This window comes from Callorhinchus milii, unplaced genomic scaffold, assembly GCF_018977255.1.
Source record: "Callorhinchus milii isolate IMCB2004 unplaced genomic scaffold, IMCB_Cmil_1.0 Scaffold8, whole genome shotgun sequence".
NCBI lineage: Eukaryota > Metazoa > Chordata > Chondrichthyes > Chimaeriformes > Callorhinchidae > Callorhinchus > Callorhinchus milii.
The window spans coordinates 7,745,325-7,768,381 of record NW_024704749.1 but is presented as its reverse complement, the minus strand read 5'-3'; the positions used below and the strand labels follow the sequence as shown (position 1 = coordinate 7,768,381).

The 23,057-nt window shown below is 42.3% G+C and overlaps 2 protein-coding genes across 3 annotated transcripts in view; both read right to left on the bottom strand.

Moving 5' to 3' along the window:
* Positions 1 to 8,640, bottom strand: part of LOC103184297 (MLX interacting protein) — a 32,366-nt gene extending 23,726 nt beyond the window's left edge. Inside the window, exon 1 of the mRNA XM_042337534.1 lies at positions 8,201 to 8,640. Within this exon, the coding sequence (XP_042193468.1) occupies positions 8,201 to 8,523 (323 nt within the window). The 5' untranslated portion in view covers positions 8,524 to 8,640. The remainder of the gene's footprint in view (positions 1 to 8,200) is intronic.
* Positions 8,641 to 10,475: 1,835 nt separating this feature from the next.
* On the bottom strand, positions 10,476 to 21,360 carry bcl7a (BAF chromatin remodeling complex subunit BCL7A). 2 transcript variants are annotated; one of them, XM_007902224.2, is made up of 6 exons: positions 21,207 to 21,360; positions 18,966 to 19,047; positions 18,516 to 18,612; positions 17,848 to 18,015; positions 15,163 to 15,287; positions 10,476 to 14,419 (listed from the first exon to the last, which is right to left on the bottom strand). In XM_007902224.2, the coding sequence occupies exons 1-6, from the start codon at positions 21,296 to 21,298 to the stop codon at positions 14,345 to 14,347; spliced, it is 639 nt and encodes a 212-aa protein (XP_007900415.2). In that variant the 5' UTR covers positions 21,299 to 21,360; the 3' UTR covers positions 10,476 to 14,344. The 2 variants fall into 2 exon arrangements, with proteins under 2 accessions (XP_007900415.2, XP_042193495.1); XM_042337561.1 differs by having other exon boundaries at positions 21,218 to 21,313.
* Between the last annotated feature and the right edge of the window lie 1,697 nt (positions 21,361 to 23,057).

Here is a 23,057-nt window from a genome sequence, read left to right as displayed (position 1 = left end):
AATTAGGCATCATAACAACATGAAACGTATTGTCTCGTGTACTGATATAGCAACAGTTTTATTACAACAGTTTCCAGGAATAAACATTTGAGTTCCACTGGCCACAAAATGACTGAGAGAGAAGACTCTTCAGATCTCTCACTGTCTCCGTGTCCAGCAACAAAGCGATCATCACACCCACCAACATTCTGGACATGTGCAATATCTTTTTCCCATACACCCATCTACCCACTCACAACCGAACTGCCAGTGAAATACAGTCTCAGCTACCCATATAATGGTAGTGGAATTGGGAAAGGGGCCAAGAACAAAGTGCCCAAGCTTCAAAATCTACCTATTGCGATAGCAGCTCTCAGTTGAAACATCGGCTTTCCACCAATGCCCTGCACAAGTCTGTACAGCATTGCTTCCAGTTTTGCACCACATCCGAGCCCATCAACCACAATGCACAAACCTAAACCAAACCAAGACTCAGATTAAAAATCCGAACTTTAATCTGTGTAGTTTCAAAGCATTCCAGATCCTCTGTTCTTGTGATTTTGTGTCGCGTTTGGCGTTGCAACACAGTGGAACATGAGCACTGATCCATATCAGATCACCCTTCACAAGGGGGTGAATGACCTTTCACTTGCTGACATTTACGACGTCATGTATGTCACTGGAATCGGTAGGTATCTGCCTACATCTCTTTGATGACACTTCATCCAATACCTTCAACTAATTTTCAATATAAACCTGTAGATCTAAAACCTCCACTACCCCAGTAAAGCCAGCAGCGACTCAATAGTCAGCAACGTAAAGAAGTGGACTGCCAAATAACTGACTGCATCATTCAATTTCTCACAAGTCTCCAGCTAATTGTCCATCCCTCACCAGCTGCCCGCCTGCACGCAAACCAACAGCCTATTGACCTGAGAATCACTGAGAGTTGAGCAAAAGTCAGGCACACCCATCCTTTTTGTTCCGAGATGGTGAGAAAAGGATCAGATCAGCACATTCAGCGCCATCTGTAGCCTGAAAGATCTACGGAATGAGACCCAAGCTCCATTCACATCTTTCAAGGAACCAAAATATAGAGAGCAGCCCTCCCTCCCTATCTCAACCCTGAAATGGCTCAATCCCCTTCCTGTCATCACGTCACCCACCAGTGTGTCCCACTCCTACACTGCCAGGCTGTGGCGTCCTGACCAGATGCTCTGGAAGAAAATCTTCAGTATGTTCATCCATTGACATTCTTTATGAACACAGCACAGCAAATGACAAACAATGGACCATTGTGAGACTCAGACACACACAACATCACCCTGCTGTCTCTCTGGATCCTGTACCGTATGTCCCATAGCTATGATTACGATACCAACAGGCAGTGGTCAATACGATCTTATGCAGGAGGACCAAAAAGCCGTGACACCATTACAATGTCTAATAAATCTTAAACAAATGATTTTTTTTTAGAAAATAGGTTAGTTATCACAATATTTTGTTCACTCTACACATATGATGACACTTCTTAAGCTCTCAGAGCGAATGGGATAAGCATGTGGAAGAGCAAAGAGGCACAGAAATGAGATCAGAGTAGATGGCTTCAGTGAACCAGCTCAATGGGTCAAATAGCCTAGCCTCCTCCTGTATGGTTATTTTTATGTTTAAGATCCACCCCCTCTCAGGAACAAACAAGATTACTCGCTTTATCAACATCTCCATTACTCATGGGCTCCAAAGGAAAATACACAATATGTCCATATGATGTGTGAGTTACACAACAACAGCTGACGTTGCAGCCAAGTAACAAGAAATTATTTAAAGTGGCTACAACGATATGATCAGTTCAGAGAACTTCCCCATTGTTTGATGCCCATCATTACCACAAGCAACGGCAAGACACAGGGTCTGTTACAAAAACACTTTGAGATGCAAGAGTGGCAAAAACAATATTAAAAACAGCCACGTGGAACTGGAAAGCTTGATATTCCACAGTTTTCCATTTCTACTGCCTACCATCTGACTTGTGGGAGAAAATAGAGGCTGGATCAACTCAAAAGAGGAAAACAAACATTGGTTTATCACTTGAACTACTGATGGGCAACATTCAGTTGCACTGATAATGGCAGCAGCTTTGACAATGACTTGCGATGGGCTATCAGTCTTCGCAGAAACAACAGCTGCGATTGAGGGCTGAGGTAGCATTTATAGCAGATCGCAAACATCCAGCTCATCTGCGTCATCTGGTCAAGCGCAAACAGACGTCAATGGGTACATGGTGGTGCTGAGCTCATCCCACACACTCAGGTTCTGAATCTCAGTCATGATCTGGGTTAAACCTTCAGCCCAACCAGACGCCAAAGTGATCAGCTGAAAAACTTTTGTAGCCCAACTTCGCCCTAATTTGACCAAATCGAGTTTGCCTTTCATAAGAATAAATAAATCAAAGTATCCCAGAGCAATTGCACCAGATTAGCAGGACTCGAGGCTGAATGGCTCCCAATCATTTCAAAAAATCACATTTAACACAGCAAATTTATAAAAAGCTCTACTTCAGCTATCACAAGGCTCCCGTTGGATTGTAAATAAAATTATCTAACCAATTAATTTGTAATTTATGTTCAGAAAAGAGTCTCTGGCAAAAAAAAATCAACTTCAACACACCCAGGTCTAGAGGCTCACAGGACAACGTACGATATGAAAGACCAGTTTACTAAAGGGATCTATCCATCTAGTCATTGTGGCTATCTATCATTGTGGCTATCTATCCATCAAGTTTGCAACTACAACACAGCCAAGGCCATGTTTAGCTGAGGGGCTTGTCTTTGTCTGGTGAGACACTTTGTAACACCAGTTATTGTGACAAGTCATGCAATGGTTCTTTGTACTTTCAAAATTCTAACATTTAGGGGAAACTCTTCATTAATGGGCCAAAGCGCCTTTCTTCACCGGAATCAACACAGAGCAAGCTTCAATAAACAGCGCTACAAAAATGTGCAACAACTTTGTATATCTGAAAGTATCTGGTAAGATGTGAGATTTCAGAATTAAAGAGTTTATAAACTTTACTGAATACATAGGTATGTTTATTCGAGCTCTGCAGCTCGTGTACTCTCACGCACCAGGCTCCGCGACCTCATGAGTCCCACCCTCACCCGACTCCACTGGCTCCCCATCCCCCAGAGGATCGAGTTCAAGATCCTCGTCCTCACCTTTAAGGCCATCCATGGCCTTGCCCCCTCCTACCTCCCACCTCTCTCCCTCCCTCACCCCTACACAACCCCTCCCCCATGCTCAGGCCCTGACAGCTGACTGTTCAGCGCTTTGGGAAGTCCTCCCGATGTGAAAGTCACTCTATAATATAATTGTGTTGTTATTGTTGATGTTGACAGAATCCCCCCACTGATCCAAACTATGTCAATTTGTTTGATAACAGCCTATTGCTGCTACCTTGGACTTCAATTGTGTAGCAATCTAAAATAAGCAAAACATAAATTACCAAAGTGTCACCAGGAAACTAAATGAAGCCACCCTGAAGAAATGTTGTACATTACAGCTGGTTTTGGTCAGTGGGAGTGTTATAAACACATTTTTTAAGAAGCCAAACTTCAGTTCTTGCAGTGGGAGTAATTTGCACAAGCACAAAGGAGACTAAACAACTTCAGCCTACGAAGGAACAGATTTGGTTATTTATACATCTGAGCCAGCCATGAGGAGGCAGACAAGTCCGCAGGCATCCAATACATTGTTGATGTTGAGCAGATGGTCTGTAATATTACTGAGATCAGGAGGTATAATCATGTCCTCAGCCCGGGGAGCCCAAACTCCCAAAAGGTAAGATATCCCAAGCTGGTCAAGCTGTATGTTTATTAAAAATTTTGTAACGGTCGTCTGAATTAACTTCAATTAGTGTATTAAGAATAACTGGAATGTGTACAGGTGAGTGGAGAGGTTTTATTTTTGCTCAAGATTATTCTATTAGCTGATGATTCAAGCAATTACTATACACTTAAAGCCATCTCATAATCCCTGCAAGTATACAAGTATATTATCTGTGAATTATCACAAATGAAGATAGTATACCCATGCAGTCTTAAAGTTCATAGCAATTGCACACCTATCTATTATTCAGTTTGCCCTAATAAGTTAATTGAACACAGCATTCCAATACAGACCACTGGTGAGGATTAACCACCACAAAACACTCAGAACATTTGCAGCTATTTGCTTTCAATATGTTTCACATAAACCACTCGTACCGTTTCCTTTTCAAGGGAAAACTTTTAAACTGGAGCCCAGGCAAACTGGAGCTTTTTTCCCCACCCAGCAATCACCTTGGCACAGGGTGGAGCCAAAGCATTCTGTTTGCCCTTAAGAGCGAAGGACACACCTTGTTTATCACTACATTCCTAAAACAAGCTAAAAAAACAATTATTTTAACATGAAGCAATTAAGTCTTGATTGCCAATGTACGGAGTGCAGTGGTCACAAACTGCAGCACTCATCACTGTTGATAGTTGCAGTCTCGCTTCAACCATATGAGAAAAACTGTCTAAATAGAGTTAGCTTATTTGTTCTAAAGCGAAGAACAAACCGGGTAAAATGAGGCACAAGGTGGAAAGGAGCAAAGATATTCAAACAAAAACCAAACAGTAAAAGGGAAACAAAACAAAATTTTAATGCAGACGAGAGGAAAAAACAAGGGTTTGTAAGTACAGTCCTTCACACTGGGTTGTGATGCCCACCTTGTAATCAAGCTTCACCACAATCTTCATTTAAACACTATTCCACCAATCTTAACTGTAAGCGTGCAGGCAGTTTTAAATAGTAATGGCGTTTTAAAAAAACAATGTCTTTCAAATGAAACAGTGCATCTGCCAGGCTGTGGTGTTTGAAACTTGCAGCTCACTCGTCATCAAAAAGAAAATGAAACCGTCAAAGTGCATTGTAGCATTTGGCTCTCAACACTTCCCGTTCGAGCCATTTTTTTGTTTCAAAAGAGAATTTGCGACAAGTCCTACACTGAATGAAAGTCAGTTTATTGTCAGTCAAGGGCTAACTGGCTCAACCATTCAGCAAGTCTTTCAAAGCAAATAGTTGTTTTGGGGCCATGAATGTATGTTTCAGCATGCCTACCAACATTTTGCAAGTTTTGCTAGTCCGAGTTTAGCAAAAACTGATTCAAAACTACTTGTGCTTTCTTTTTGAATGTTTAATTCTTCTTTTTCTAGGGTTTACTCAGAATAAACAAAAAATATGTACTCCATCCAACCACCATTCATCCCCACTGATCCAATATTGCCCTTCAGATTAAGTCTTATGTCTAAATGCTGAAAGTAAATTTAAATTGGCTTTGTACAATAGTATTAATGTCTCTGCAACTTTGATCCATCCAACTGAAATGGAATGACGGGTGGGGAAAACTATCCCAGAGAAATAAGGTATCAGCAGCAATTTTGAATATTACATGGAGACCGGAATCAGGTCAACCACATGTTATAGATGAACCACACGTATGCCTGAGGCTAAGACACCCCTCTCTCTCTCGCTCTTTCTCTGGGCAGAATTACTGATCTCCTTCTCGCTGGGGCTACACAAGGGAAACGAGAATCTGGATTCCAGTGAAACAGTGACCACCCCCCACCACCCAGCACTCACTCTGCAGGTTCATCAAAACCATAATAATTTGGTCACTTCAACCCACGACTGTTTGTGAGACGCTGCTGTGTGCAATTGGCTGCCGCATTTCGCCCACAAAATACAGTCAATTCACTTTACAGTTTATCCTATGAAGAGCTTTGAGGCGTCTTGCTATATCAAATGTAAGGATTATTATTATTATATAACAGTAGATAATTGCCAATGCACTGTACTACTGAAACAACTTTTCTAGAATATATACCTCCAGTACAAACGTAACCTGATTCGCACCAAAACGAACAGATATTGAAAACACCATCAAACTACAATACAGTATTGTAACGATCAGGCCAGAGTCACACTAATCTGGAAGACTATCTGATAAAAAATAAACTACTGTATATTAACAGGATATCCACAAAGACACCTGTACTTCCCAAAAATGTGTGGATATGTTTTACTAAAATGTAGCTCTAGCAGACCACGAGGAAACATCCAGGAAGTTGAACAATATCTGTAAAACATTGTTCCTTCCCCAAGTAATATTTGTAAAAGATAATAATAAACAGCGTGGGTCAGTTTCAGAACCATATTGTGTGCTTTCCAAGCCTCTAGCCTCGTTTTGCCCTAGATTCTTGACAAGCAGGCTCAGAAATCAGAGAACAACACACAAAGCAGGCATTCTGACATCTCTAGAGTCAACCAACTAAATCGCATCTTCCATGTGATTCCATAGGTCTTATTTCTACAGCCAATTGGTTATATCATCTTACAGCTATAGAATGATGTTGGAAATTCTCTTCCTCTTCCCCCCCCACAAAATCACAGGGCCAATCGCTCACATCTTTAAAGACCTTTTTTTTAAAAAAAAACAGCCACGAAGACAACCTCATCCCTTTCGATTTGCAAACTATCAAACAAAGGGTTTGGGAGCTCCACTCCAGCCTGTGGCGATCGGACAAAAATGCAACTCCATCAAATTCAGCAAGCAGCAAAAACACACAAACCTATCCTTTATTTTTAAAAATTAAGTACACTGAATTAAGTAATTGAGCGTGAAACTTGGTGGAAATAAGGGCAGGTCTTTGTACTTGGCTAATTCTCCCCTCCCCACCCCCCACACCTCCCCCTCCTCTCAAAAGGAAAAAAAAAACAGCTTTAATGCTGACAATTGCTAATGCTTCCAAGACTCGATGGAAAACACTGCAGCTCAGTCCAGTAGGTTTACGTGTACATCAAGTTCAAAGCACTTTATCTCGCCAAGATCTACCAGTCACACAGATCACCAGACGTGGGTTCTCTTCCCATAACACACAGACAAACACATATAGCGGATATAGAAAATAAAATCAGCCTTAAACCATTAAAAGTGCGTGTGGGTGTCAAACTATCGCAGGGTCGGATGCGTTTGCTTTTAAATAAAATGCTGCAATGACTGGTTGCTGGGCTGCGCTGTGCCCAGAGGAGAGGAGGAGGAGGAGGAGGAGGAGAGAAAAAAACATTTGTGAGCAAACAAACTAAAACCGTGCAGAGATTGGGGGTGGGAGGGGGGGGGGGGGGTGAGGGTTATTGTTTATTGCAACTGGATCAGGGGCCCCACAAGGAAGCACTGCCTCTCTCTCTCTCTCTAAAATAAAATATAATGATGGTGGGTGTGGGGGAGAGAGAGAGAGGGAGACTTTTAATGTAAAACGAGAATTAATTGAAAGGGGAAATAGGAGGCACTGAAGGACCACATCTAAAGGACGTCTCCTGAACGTGTGGCTCCCCTTTTGTCGTCTCTGCACTGCCTTCTCCAACTGCATTTTTTTTTGGGTGGGGGTGTGGTGGGGGGGGTCTAATTTTGTCCCTGTCCCGTTCTTTTTCTCGCTCCCAAATCCCCCCCTTTTCCCACACGTCGTGGTTTAAATGGGACCGCAATTCCAACTGACTGTTGGGGAAATCTAAACAATAAAGTGGAAACGCAGCTTTAATAATAACTATTCTTATGAGAAGAAGATGAGACGTGATGATGGTGGGGGTGGGGGGGAGGGGGGAGAGAGCCCACGTTTGGTGGTCTACGTGCTTGATAGAACTCAGCCGGAATGAAGTAATTATAATAATAATTATAATAATAATCATAACAATAACAACAACAGTTGGATTATTTTGTTTAATAAAAGTGGGATGTGTGTGTGTGTGTGTGGGGGGGGGGGGGAGGTGGGGGGGGGGGAGAGAGAAAGAGAAGGATATAAAATGAGTCGAATGCCTTTCGAACACATCCCTTAAGTGACCCCCGACGAGTTTTGATTTTTTTTAAAAAAATAAATATTACATAAACGTATATATATATTATTTTTTTTTAAAAATCCCCCAAAAGCGGAGAGAGGAGACGAAACGAGTCGGGAGTGGCCTTCCTAAAAACTTCCTCGCCCACCCCACCCCGAACCCACCCCACCCCAACTGACCACCGACCCTCACACGTACGCGTCTTCCCCCCCCCCCCCCCCCCAGGGGGGACGGGGGGGGGAACGGGGGACGGACATAAATCGAGCCCGAGGCCTCGGCAGTTCCCCCGGAGGGGCCTTCGCCTCCTCACCTGTACGCCAGAGTCATGCACTCGAAGAGTTTGGTGAGGGAGGCGTCGATGGAGAGGTGCGAGGTGCTGAGCGGCCCGAAGCAGTAGGTCTGGCACGTCTGCCGGTTGACCGTGTCGAAGTCGTAGCCCTTCTTGGGCGGGTGCTCGCTGTGAGGCGACGACACCATGAAGTGGCCGCTGTGGATGATCTGCGCCTCGCCCGCCTTCCTCACGCTCGCCTCGGCCTCCTCCGCCTCCTCGTCCGCGTCCGAGTCGTCCTCCGGCTCCTGCTTGATGTCGCCCGGCGGCCCGGCCGAGCGCAGCAGGAACACGTCCTTGGCCATGATGGCGGCGGCGGCGGCCGTTACTTCAGCTCAGTTCAAACCGCGAAGCGGGAGAGCGAGGGAAGCGGCGGCTGCTCGGGCCGCAGCCATTACCACCGCTGCCGACATGGGAGAGCCGGCGCCACCGCCGAGACCGCCCCCCCCCCCCGCCCCTTTTATTTGCTTTTCTCTCCGCCGACTCGTCCCCCCCGCCGTCCAATCGCCAGCGTCCTCCGCCCAGCGTTCTTAAAGGGGCTCGCCCCCGCCACCGCCCCTTTTATTGCCTTTATCTCCCCGCCGACACAACGCCCAGCTTTCTTAAAGGGATCCGCCCCCCTCAAACTAATGCTGGAAAAAAAACATCCAGCAGCGAAAGTGAAGGAGAGGGAGAGGGAGAGAAAGGAGGGACAAGAGAGAAAAAGGATATAAAGAGAGAAAGCAGGGGGGTGTGGGGAGAAGAAACAAGAGGGAGGGAAATAAGGAGATTTCTAAATTGAAAGGGAAAAAAAATGTGCAGGAGTTTTGGTTTATTAACGCATTCATTCACCGAAATTCTATCTTTAACCCAACAAGGACTAAAATTAAGGGGCAGTTGATTTGGAATTTAACTTTTTTTTTGGTGGGTGGGTGGGTGGGTGGTGTGGGGGTGAGAAGAGAGCGAAGAGGGATCTGGTTACCACCGATTACACACTAAATTTTCTGAATTAAAAGTTGTTTTCGAGCTATTTGGTTTTAATCCAATGAGATTTCGTGGATTATTGATCACTGGGTTTGTTCCGTTTAAACTCCGTGGTAATGGAAAGTAATACGCTTCCTTATTATTCTGAAAAAGATTAGAGATACTAAAATGCACTTTGCTGCAATTGTTCGCTGGGCAGAGATTCCATATCTCTGGATATTGCACCGTCAAACACGTACCAGTCACCGCGCTCTCTATTTTAAGAGACTGGGGTCATCGGTAATGTTTACTGAAACCACAGAACCAGTTTAAACCGTAATTAGCTGGTTGATGGTTACGTTTGTATATAAATTGATACGACTGCATTTTCATTTAAAAAGCGTATAGTTTCGAACAATTTAAGAAAAGGCTGATACACCACGGCCAAATGCATTCAATGAGTTAAGTCGGATGATAGTAATTTTGTTTATGATAACGCTAATACATTAAAAAAGTATAGCCAGCTAGTTATTGAGATAAGAGAACAGGGATATTGATGATCACAATCTGCCTTACAAAGTCCGATTTAGCATGCTATTCAAAATGTTCCAGTGAACTGGTCCAGACCATCTAAGTCAGCCAATGTCAAAGCAGAAATGGATAATTTGCTTGCCAGTCAAATAAGGGCATCCTTATGCACGCTAGCGGGAGTGTGACTAGTCGCAGAGTTCGTTCTAAGACCCAGCATGGGCATGATGGTTCAAATGGCCTCTTTCTGTGCTGTACGATTCCATGTTTCTATCTAAAGACAGCGGAAAGAAGCATTGAAAAGTGAGCGTATGGCAGGTGAGGGGGAGCCCCCGTCACATTAAAACTAGATAATGCAAAAGTAATTCTTCCTTTTACTTCACTTTAACAACTTTGTTTAACAGCAGTGCTTTTAATTCACTTTAAAATGAGCCCTAAAACGGCCATGACATGTAAGGTTATTAAGACATACCAATCAACTTGCTTGACAAAGCACAATCTACGTAAGTACCTCGTCTCAAATCTTACCTTTTCTGCATCGTTCATCACATTTATGTTTAAACTGTTCTTCTCTCCTTCCCACCGCCCATGAAGTGAAAAGCCCACATCATGGCCGTTTGTGGGACATTGCTGTGTGCAAGTTGGCTATCAAGTGTGCAAGAATGATAACTTGGGGAAAGTGTCAGACATCAACCGACACCCACAAGCCTAGATCTGCCCACAAGTCAGACTGAGGGACAAAGATGGAGGGAAAAAAATCCGAACAGCAATAAAAAGTACCACGCCATCGCTGTACAATTTTTTATTCATGAAAACAGAGTCATTGTACATGGTACAAACCATACGTAAGAGAATAAATAAGAAAAATAAATCATACTGCTGTACAACACTGCATTTTAGTTGGAAATGTTTTTTTNCCATGATAGCTTGGGTCTCTACAAATCATAACAGGCCTTTAAAAAGATGGGCAGTCCTGATTAACTACATTGCCTCTGGTTGACAGCTGGACAGTATTCGTGACATTTTCTGTCTGTACAGTTCGGTGTAAAAGTAGCATGGAATTAAAGAACTAAGAACGACAGTCACAAGACAGTGACCTGTCCTGTGGGTTGCTAGCAAATACAAGCGCCTGCACTTACGACTACAACATTTTGGAATGTGGTATTTTTAATTTCTTGCAACACCAAAAAAAATTCCATAAGCAAAATTTGAAACTCACAACTATTGCTGAAATACAGACTTAAAACACTTATTCAGGTTTTATACTGCACACCAGCAATATACTGTACAGTATATGGAAATGCGTTTAAATCGCTCTCACGGTGGGGGCGGGAGGGAACATAAGAGGAACAAAAACTGTAACAGAAGCTCCAACATTACAAATATATTTTAGAGGAAAACAAGAAGCAGTCAGTCTTTTTTCCTTTTTTTGACAACTGCATTAAATGGATCCAAAAAAAATCTACGTTGTAGCGGAGTGGAAACACCTTCCACTAGAAGCTTTAACATACCACTGTACAAATGTCCAATGCAGATACCGGCAATAAACAAATTACACTAACAAAGGGTTGTACAGAAGCTAGCTTCATCAGCAAAAAACAAATTCAGTTCTGGAGGCTAGACTAGAACCAACTTTTCGCTTTAAAAAATTAACACCACATCTATAAAATGCATCAGTGTTGCTAAGCATTTAAAAAGTTTACATCATCGAGATCCCTTTCAGGACACAAGGTATTGAATTGTACCCTTCTCACTGTAGCTGTCCTGAAACTGACAAATACCCTACCAAAATTACTCACATTAATTTCTCGTTTGGGTTATCCTTCACCTCATCACACACTTATTCAATGCACCATTAAAATATAATTTATTTTGGTTAATGTATTCAAAGTGTACAAAACCAATACAAGAAGGTAGAGCTGAGCAGTAGCAATTACCGCGGAACCGAGCCGGAAAGAAAACAAGTAACAAACGTTGCCAGTCCCCAGTAGTTTGTAAAGTATCACAGTAAATTAGAACTAAACCATCATCCCATGGAATAGCTGAAGTCAATCGAAGGTAAAATAGGATAAATTATTTCTGGCAACAACAAAAAAAAACACTAGAAGGGTTTGATTAAATGGAACCTTTCCACAAGTCGTGTTCCTATCTGCAATGTTACCATCTAAGAAAAACACAAACTAAATACAAACCGACTCAGACACCTACGTTAGTTCTTATACAGCAATTTTTTTCAAATAGTACATCCTTCGAGAATTAATTAAGAAGCACCCTGTATCTCCTAACTACTGCTATTGAAACCTGTTTTTTCTGTTAAGGGAATCTGCAGAACAGTTGACTTGATTCTGTGATCGCACTACTTGCAATCTGTTCCCATTTCTAGTCAGCCAAATTTAATTTAAACACAGAGGCTTGATGCACACAGGAAACACAGCTTGGGTTAGTAAGACAAACATTCCCCACATCCCTCTGACGCACAGCATCCAACCTTATGCAATTAAAAAAGTGCCAAGTGACCAAAGTAACGGCACAGAAATGCTACATGTGAAAAATACAAATTGGGAGTTGTTAATTAGAACATTGATTTCACATCATGGCATCTCCAAATCGTTGGACATTTTCCAGTACTATTTACTCCTAAATTCTGTATAATGCAGGCACGTGACTGTAAATGGGTTACATGGCCTGAGACACTTGCAATCCCCTTGAGACATCTCAATCTAGTGTTGCACAAAGCATTTCCTACACTACCCTGACAGGACCACTCGTGCATGCAGAGTAAGTCACTAGCCGTGTCACCAGACAACGCCCAATATTTTTTCTTCCAAAAATCCATAAAACATAATTAAGGGAAAAAATAAGTTTCTCCCCACCCCTGCTAAAAAGGAAGTTACAGTACACTTTGTTAACCAAATGAAAAGACCTGCTTGATTCACTGTCTCACATGATTCTCGAAACAAACTACTATGAATGCTAAACAAACATTGGAGAACATGGAAAATAAAGTATAAATACAGGGCAATGCTACATACACTTTGAACTCTCTCCTACTCTTGCTTCCCAACTCCAAGATTTGGTCATCAATAAATATTCACTTAATTTTATGCTTTCCAAATCTTTCAATCAACAACACTTTGATGTCAGGCACAGTGACAACAGGGAAATCGATACTTGCAAGACTGGTAATTGAGCACAATGCATTTCCATTGCCCCCTCAAAAGCAAGCACCCATTACGTGTCAGTGCAACACAATGTGCACTTCACCTTAATACCTTGAATATTACCTCAGCCTTGGAATGCTTCATATTCAATGCAAATTTGATAAAGTTGGGACGATGGATCTCAAATACAAGCATTCAACAAATCGTTCAGGTATTAGATAAGTGGCCAGATGGGAATAAAAGTCACAGGCATAAGAAGCAATCAAAACCATTTAACAGTAAAGACTTTCACTCGATGAATGATGTGTGGCAGTCTACCAACCTTTTGGAAATTGAATTGAACCCCGTGGAAATATTCACACCTCCCTCACTTGTTATTCCATTGCTCGCAGCCTGTGAAGCTTTTATGCAGCGAGTTTCACCTTGATGTTAATGCACAAGGTTAGGTAATTTGAGAATCCTTGCAGCTTCTAATATTCTTTTTCTATACTTACTTAATTTAAAAAAATGAATTTGTACTTCCCACCAAATCCTGCTTATGCTTGAAAACGATTATCAGTAGTGAAGTAGAATATTCAGTAACTACATAATTTCTAAACTGAAATCTTAAAAAGATTTTATATATTATAGAAACAGGACATGATGCTGTATAAAGGAGTTGCTTTTTCGGGGGTGGGGGTTGAGATGGCAGCCATTTGTTTTTAAACGAAAACTGTCTTAGCACTATTCACTACTTTGAAGTTTTAATTTTACCGATGGTTCCACAGGGTGGTCAATTTAAAACCAGCTTAATAAAAACTCCCCATCGAAATTGACTTCATCCAGATATTTTCTTTCTTACTTTTTTTTTAAAAAAGGAGGTTGGGTTGACTTCATACCACATTCAAGCAAATCTGGAGTACAGATATGTAGGGAGTCTTTCAAAGTTACAAACTCAGTGTGAAAAGGACCCACTCATTCAGACTTGTTTGTTGCACTTGCTAACATGATTAAACAGAATCTTACTAATTCAAGGCATTGTGCAAACAGAGGGCACTTTCAGTAAGATAGTGGCAAAAAGTTCTTTTTAAAAAGGAGGCACAAAATGGAACCGAATGGCATGAACAATGGATTTCACACACAGTAAATCTGACCTGTACCATTAAATATTTTACAACATAAATAAAAGAAATGAAAAATACAGCAGCAAAAACGTGATCTTGACAAGTTTTATAAACTACCAGTGCGTAAACCCTCCTGAGTCCATTTCTTCCATCCGCCCCACTCTTAACAGTGAAAGTAATTTAAATACATAAATGACCATAATGTGCATTTCACAGGAGAAATTCTTCAGCATTGTATCGGTCCAGCCTTCCCAAATTAGCTTGGATCATGACCTAACATCCGTCTGTGGTCAGTGGTTCCTCTGTGTTCAGTAATGTGTGAAGGTTGGTCTGAAAGGAAGCCTGTTGATGTACCTTGAAGTGGAAAGTGACCCCACAGTTTTCTCGACAGCCTAGCTCTCCTCAGCACTCTGCTGAGAGTTCTCTGTTCTCATCTTTTTTGGAAGTGATTCCCCGTCTTCAGATTCCTACAAGGAGCGGAACAGTCAGGATGGATTGTTGCAGACCAATAGCTTACATTACAATATACAGATTCATGGATTTCCCCCTCAAATTCTGAAGAACAAAGATTGCTCACCAAGACTGTTGGTTTATATACTAAGCATTGCAGAGAAGGATGACAATTATTCTACATAGTCAAAATCTGATGAGCTGAAGTGTACTTTAACTATATGAAAAGTTTACACAGCAACCAGAGAACAGTTTGGTGAATAGTACAAATATCTGCCACAGGAATCAAGGCATCCATTGACAGATATTTGTACTTTGAATTTTTCAGCAGACCAACGAACAAATTTCTCCTTTATATTTTATGTGTGGAGTTTGTCCCTCGTGAGATTAAAGCGGTATAAAGCAGCAATAACCAGACTAAATAGAGGAGGGACTCCAACAGTGCAATAAAAGATGAGGAGCCAATGTGGTTTGCTTACATTAACCAGAACAGAGCCGATTATAACACTTTATAACTCAACATGAGCAAGGTTCAGTGGGCTTTACAGTAATTTGGCATTGCATTCACTCCATTAAAGCATTGGTGAAGGTGGAAATAAATGTCGTACTATATCTTGGGCAAACAATCATCTATTGATTCAATCCCACTAGAATGCAAGTCTCAGCAGCTTGTAGCTTAAGATCACGAATAGGTGATTTATTTTGTCCCCCCCCCCCAAATGCACACTATGTTGTAGTTATTTTCTCCTCTGTTTGGTACCTGAGTATCTTTGGTCTCTATGCTCTCCTCTTTGACTCCTGAGGGCTGAGCATCATTTTTTTCTGAATCGCTCTGGGATGGTTCTGCAGCAGTTTGGGAATTGGGCACCACTTGTGGCGATGTGCCTGCAACCATAAGGGAAGAAATACATTTAACAAGTTCATCTTTTACATGTAGGTCATTTGGATTTCACACGAAGAGACTGGAGTTCCTATAACATCACTGCAATATCACACAATAGGAAGAGGGTATAATTGTGGTAAATAACTCAAATTGGCAATGGCAGACCCCTGGTTCTTTTCTTTGAATTTAATAAGTATACACTTGACATAAATAGAAAAGTCTGTGCTTTGTTAGCTGCTCAGTCAAGGAATACCTAGGACGGATTAGCCAAGCTTTCTGATCTTGCTTGTTATACAGCAGCCATGTGTCGGCAAAATCAAGATTGGGCTTAGCTGGTCTAACTGCCTGCTGTCACTCACCAACAAGGCTTATGCATGAAACTATTCCCCCGGAGAAAAAGGAGTTAGGACGTCTTTAGAAGATGGGGTGGGGCTCACAGAAAGAGGGAAAATAAAACTTAATTTCTCAAAAACTAATTTCGATATAGCCAACAGTTTTTCCAAAGCAATATTGACATACACAAAGGTGCATTTGAAAAAAAACTGATTTTTCTGTAATCACTGGCTCCAAATTTAAATGGGACAGCAAACTGTCATTATACAACGTACAAATAGTAGCAGTAATGAGGTTTTAAAGTCAGCCAGTAGCTGTTGAGAGCAAAGTCCACACAGATATACACCAATGCTTCTAAGCAATACCCATCATAGAGGATTCCAAACAAATCTTAGTTCAACGTAGTATATAAGGTACATAAACAATCCATGACCTCTTGGTAAGCATTCTGTTTTTTAGTACCATGCAGTACAAACAATACAGCAGTGTTTCTCAACTTTGATCTATGGGTCAGGCTTAAAACCACCAGTCACCCATATTTTTCTACTCACAATCCCCACGAACCTACATACTCAAATAACTTTCTTCAAAATTTACACTAAATGTTTTCAATAGATTCCATACTAACATGTGGAACTGAAGTTGAATGATCAGTTACAGAATTCTGCACTGCATTTGTTGAATTACTAAAAAGCAAACATTATAAGTAAACTGCTTAAATAGCTGTGGCTACAGACAGACCTCCTTGCAAGGCATGCATAAGTAAACTGCTGCAGTCTATTTATCACAGAATTCTTTAATCACCTTTGATGCATTTTTCACTTCAGCACCTTTTTAGAAAAAAAAACTTCAATCATCAGTAAGTTTGATTGATTTGAATAACAAAAACAGATTTCTAGTATGGTTGAAAATGTACTTATGGTCAGTTCTTGTTTAACCTACATCACAGGAACAGTTTGTGCAAGAAATCAGTTCAACCTGAAGAGTTTACACAAAATATAAAGTCCATCTGGATAAAGGAAATTGCAGCATTGAAGCTCTTCATTCTTTGCAGCGTACATGTTTGTTTCAAGAACTATCAGTAAACCTCTTATACTGCCTTCCACACAGCACCCTTTGACAGTATTCTGCAAGTAAGAGCAAATTAATGTACCTTGTATTCCTGATGGTACATAAGGGACTGCAGAAGAACATTGATGATTTGCAGTTTTAGCTGAAAATTACGTTCAGGTTGAAAATACTCAAGTCAGGAGATGAACATTAAAAAGGTTTAACATGATTGAATAATTGAAAAGAATGATCACCTGTAAGGCCACGTGATATTCTGATTTGAGGTTAGGACCTTTCCAGAGAGAGGCCACTTTGCAAACTCCATGTACTGTCAATTAGAGAGTAGACCGTTCACCTCCCCAGAGAACAGGTCCTTTTGTGCATTATCAATTCAAAATCCATCCTGATCGTATCCTGGAGATCACACCACTGACAAGAACAGGAAATGAACTGTACAAACGCGATATAGAGATCTCCAGCAGCAGTAATAATGAATGCCTCTCAAGAAGCAAGAGAGAGAGAGAAAGGACTATATTGATCAAGCCTTTGGTTACTCACAATTTCTACAATTTTATTCCTATCTATTGTAGCAATGCATTCCATAGTACTTCCTGCTAACAAAGCACACCCAATCAGACTCTTCATTCATCAACTTCAGTGCAGATTGGCGTTCAGTACAAGTGACAGCAGTCACGTACTCTACAGTACATAAAAGTGAAAGTTAAAACTTCTAAAACTGCCTTGCAGGCTTAACAAGTCTTCACTTCAGGTAAAAATCCAAGCCATGCAGTTTTTATAGTCAATATAAAAGAACATCTACAGTTACACATAGCTTAACATAACATTTGTGAGCACTTGACATGGATCATTTCGCCCCTCTCCCCTCCCTGAGCAATATTCTGCATTTTTTCACCCTTATGTTTCGGTTAAATCATTGTACACAACATTCTGTAAAAATACAATAATCACATTCCTTGACACAATGATGCACATCACTAGCTCATAAAATTAAATTTTCCATAATTAGCAGTTTCACACACCTAAAGATATGTTCAGTTATCAATTTTATGGTTCCAGACCCATGATAAAAATCTTGATTGGAATCAACAACTGAATTTAAATTAGAGTCCATCAACTCACTACTAACAACTCTTTGAATAAACATAGTTGAAGCCTTACCCTCAGAGCTGGGCTGGTCTTTAGTGGGGGCCTGGGGTTCCTCTGCCCTCGCCTCAGTGCCCTCTGCTTGGATTACTGGGTTCTGCTCAGGTATGGGACTTGGGTTGCTGCTGTTCTCTTGTTTCATGGGGGAGGCATCTGTTATAGAACTCTGATTGCTGTTCTCATCTAATTAAAAACATTAACATTCAATTAGATTCAAGCATACACACGAGGACTGGATTTTTTCCACTTGTGCACCTATAGCAAAAGAACCTTCACATTTAAATATTGCAAACAAAGAAAATACATTGTGTGCGACTGAAGTTAAGACTTCACTTGAAGATTTCAAGTTGACTTCCTGTTGAAAATATGAATGATTGAAGTCTGTTTCAATGTAAATATGTTGCAAGTCAAAGTCAGGATCAAAAACACCTGACATATCAAGCTTCTATTTTCATTGTTAAGTTTCTATTCAACCTCTCTCCCCCAGTCTTTAGGATCATTACTCTACCCATTTCTACAAATCACTGCTACAATTGTGATGTGTCCCTTTGCTATCAAGATTTCTCCAAATGTTACTAAGATTTCAGCTGATTAGCCGGAGAGAGAATGAGAGGCAAAAAGCTGAACATTTTTTATGAAAAACTTGATATTGGACCAAACACAAACGGGTGAAATTCACCGACCTTGCATATCCATCATGCCCGGTGAGGAGCTGTTTTCAGGGGTGGTCAGTTCAGAACCACACTTATCATCTTTCCCCTTCTTCTTATTCTTATTTTTCTGCGGTTTAAAAAAAAGGAAAAAACTTTAAAACGTTTTGAGAATTGCACTGAATCTTCATACCTATGGACAGTTATTCCTATTTAGATTTTGCATATTGTAAGTGACATATTCAGCAGATACTCGTGTATTTGCAAATGGAGTTACTGAAAATCAGTATTTGAACCTCAACTCCATGGCTATCTTAAATGACTTATTACCACCTGGATAATTACTCAATCTATCTAATAACACAGCCATTGAAAATATCGCTGCCTCATGTATCTGTCTTCGATTGGAATACAGAAGTAGGGATCGATATTTAAATGTCAGTCACTCCAAAGTACGTGTTCTCCTGTAATCGATTCACTTACATCATCAACTTTGGGTTCTGTTACAGGTACCCACTTGTAGATCCTGAGAGATGTATCACCAACAGTAACCCATTTCTTCTCCCTGCATTTTAGAAAAAAAGATTGTTTTTAAACAAAAGGGGCTCCATGTTTGATCACTATCAAATGACTCATATTTGAAAGAGTGCATAGGCAGGATTGAGCACAGCTGTAACGCTCCAAGTTAAATAATCTACCCAACACTCACTTGTCAAAAATGGACTCTTAGGTAAGGTAGCCGAAATTAGCAAGCACCTAGCTTGAGTCAAGTGAAAAACTGCAAAAAGTCACGATTATTGGTTATAAACATGAAGCAGAAAATCAACATGCTCCAATAACATCTAAGCCACAAAATCAAATTGAAGTAGTTTATAACCACAAATAGAAATTCAAGATTAGATTACTTCCCTAACATAACTATCTGGTGTATACATTAATATATTCTGATTAAACTTTTTTTGTCAGTTTATGTGCTAGGAACATATAGATGGTGAGTGCTCAGTGACCCTGATCAGGATCAAACAAACTGAAACATCATGTTTCTCAATCTGGCATTGTATTGGGATATCAACATTTAATTCCAAATTACCAGGTTGTTATCTTGTATAAAGTCAGGAAACCTAACACTCATTACACTTCAATATAATTACTGTACAGGGCTTTGAGAGGTTCCAACATAAGATGTTATACAATCCAAGTTCTTTCTTTTTTCTTACCAGTTTCAGGAACCTTGCAATACATATTTCAGATCATCCTAACGTGAAAACATGCAAAACTCCAACAGGGTCTCTCGAATGACCAATTAACCTGGAAGATTCGTCAGTCTGGACATCGGCAAGAACTATTCTTTTTGAATAGCATCACAGTAATGTCCCTTTGAACAACCTCGGTTTTAACAACTCATCTGAGGGACAGCACTTGCAACAACCTCACACCTCCCCGAGAACCACACAGAAGCCTATGTTACGAGCTGAAGCCCCAACCGCTCACCGTCTGACTCGGAAGCAAGACTGCTTCAAGAGAAGCTTGGGGTGGCATCAGCTTCGGAGACTGCGATGGTAAACGGCAACGCAATTCAAAATCTGGGTAACAGGTCACACACGTCAAGACAGCGGGATATCAGCCACGGTGTGTGGGCAAAACACGTGGACTCTGGTTACGATGTTTACAGTAAGTGAAAATCAAAACAACGCCGGGTCACGTTGCTTCCTTCCACCCACTGTAAACTGCGAAGCAAATCTACCGAATGGAGACACCCACGATTTAAACGAAACGCACTTAAATCAAACACTTAACATGTTTTTTTTTTACTCGACGTACATCAACACTGGCAGAGTGAAGGGGGGGGGGGGAGAGGGTGGTGGGGGGGGAGAGGGTGGTGGTGGTGGGGGAGAGAGGGTGGTGGGGGGGGGGGAGAGGGTGGTGGGGGGGGGAGAGGGTGGTGGGGGGGGGAGAGGGTGGTGGGGGGGGGGGAGAGGGTGGTGGTGGGGGGGTTATTCATGCAAAACAAGGTCTTTTTGTGTGAAAAATAATCAAACTGAAGATATGTTACAGGTGCAATGGGAGAGGTGGGGGGGGGGGGGGAATGAGTTGAAGGAAGCCGGTGCAATCCTTAAAACGAAGGCAAACGTTTTCCAGGATGGCCCTGAGAGCGCCTGTCCTCTCTTAGCTCCCTCTACAAAAGCCAAATCAATCTCCCCACCACCACAGAGAAAAAAAACCCCACCACCACCACAAGGACCGAGCCTTCGGCCGCGGATCTGCACACAAAACACAAACAAAGCCGCCACAGGGCCGCATGTGACTCGCATCGAACTGGATTCTGGGTGTCCCCCTCCGCTGAGCTCTCTCTTGGGTCTTTTATACCATTTTTTTTCCCCTCAACCTCCTCCCCCACGTACGTACGTACGTACATACACACACACACACCCGCACTCTCACCCGCACACACACACACAAAATAAAAGTCCTTTAAACAGACGCGCGCGGCGCTTCCCCTTTAAACGGCGCCGAAACTTCGCGAAGACGAAGAGTGGCGGTTGGAAGCGCGAGCGGACGGCGCACAATGGCCGTGAGTGGGGAGGGAGGGAGGGGAGAGCAGCAGGAAGGCCGAGCGAGCGAATGAGCGCCCTTTCACCTCTTTATACCTCCTCCTCCTCCTCCATTTCCCCTCTTTCTCCCTCCCTCCTTCCTTCCCTCCTTCTTCTTCTTCTTCTCGCTTACCATTTCCGTACTTTTTCGATAGCTGCCATAACCCGCTTGATGTCATCCTTGGCCCGGCTCCTGGTCTCGGCTCGCACCGACCTGCCCGACATGTTGAACGGAGGGAAAGGAAAAAAAAAGAGAGCGAGAGAGAGAGAGAGAGGGGGAAGGAGGGAGGGAGGAAAAGGAAAGGAAGGTGGGTGGGTGGCTGACTGAGCGCTTCGTGTGTGAGAGAGAGAAAAAAAATTTTTTTAAAAAAAAAGTCCCCAACGCCTCAGACCGCCGGATGACGAGCGCACAGCAGTCTCTCTGTCTGTCTGTCTGTCTATCTCCCGCTCAACCGCCACCGCTTCCCCTCCCCCACACCGCGCGCCTCACAGTCCGTCCGTCCGCCAACTCCCCGCGCCTGCGCACTCGCTGCTTTGTCGGGGGGCGGGGCGAGGGGCGGGGCGAGGAGAAGGTCCCGGCCGCGTGAACAAAGGCATCACCTCTCGCGAGATGTCGTCTTTCTCCTCTCATTCCCTCCCCCCCCCCCCATTCCCTCCCCCCCCCTCCACACTCACTCACTGCAGAGGGATTATTATTACTGTGGGTAATAATCCCAAAATAATCCTCGCGCTTGATATTGAGGAGTCCCCGCAGCTCAGTGGTTAGAGCGCTCGCTTTGCGAGCGAGAGTTCCATCCCAGGCCGGTCAGGGGCCAAACCCCGGGCAGGTTTCCTTACTCCACCACACACACGGCCCTAATAATAACCCCCTCCCCCCAAAAAAAACCAAAACAATAATAAAAATTGGTCATTTTCAATCCCGCGGCTGCTGCGCGCAATCGGCTGCCGCGTTCGCCCACAAACACACAGTCAATTCACTCAACAGTGTGTTCTGTGAAGCGCTTTGGGATGTCCTCCCGACCTGAAAAGCGCCCTATCAAATGCAAGGATTATTATTATATTATCCCTCGGCGCTCGATCAAATGGTTGAGACGTCTCAAACGGGTTACTGATATTATTTTTTTTGAAGGAATTATTATCTCCTCCGCCCCCCCCCCAGAAAAGTCATCTAGGGCACTGTTGACCATGGGAGTGAACTTTATTATCGAGAGCGACCAGGAGAGGAGAGCGTTGTTAAATTTGGGAACTTGTGGGGAAAGCGCCAGCGTGGACTTGGTGGGCCAAACGCCCTCGTTCTGTGCAAAAGCATTCTATGAAATCACATCTTACCAGGGTTCGTCAATAGAACTGCAGGATCACTAAGTGGGAGCCGAATGCCTTCTGAGAGTCACTTGATTGTCTCTTAGGCGGGGAAAGCTCATTGCTTTCTCTCGCCCAACAAATATTAAATCTTGTCTTATCGCATCACATTTAGAACAAACTGTCCTACGTCAAGATAGGACGGTGAGTGCAGCAATAATTATCAACGTCTTTGTACAACTTACCAGTTTTGTCTTCTACCTTTAACTCTAAGCTGTCTGTTACCATTGTTGTCGGTACAAATGCCATTTTACAACCCCACACAGTCCTTTACTCCTTAGTGTTAGTAAGTTGCCACCTGAATGCTTCAATTCTCTCAGGTGATTGAAAAGTAACTGAAGGGTAGAATTACATCTAAAGAGAGGAGATAGGAAACAAGCCAACATATCAGTGACATGTTCCACAAAATGAGAATAGCATATGATGTACGACACTTACGTTGTTGAGGTTTGCAATCCACTAAGGAGTTCCCATCTCTCATTGTAGAAATTTGTAGCCCATTTTGGGGACTGCTCTTCGCTCAGATTTCACAATAACTTGCAAGCTGATTAGACCGTTCTTTGTAGGACTTTATTTTCGAGCCCATCTTATAGTGTCATTTTGAGCACACTTAATCAGTGTCTTC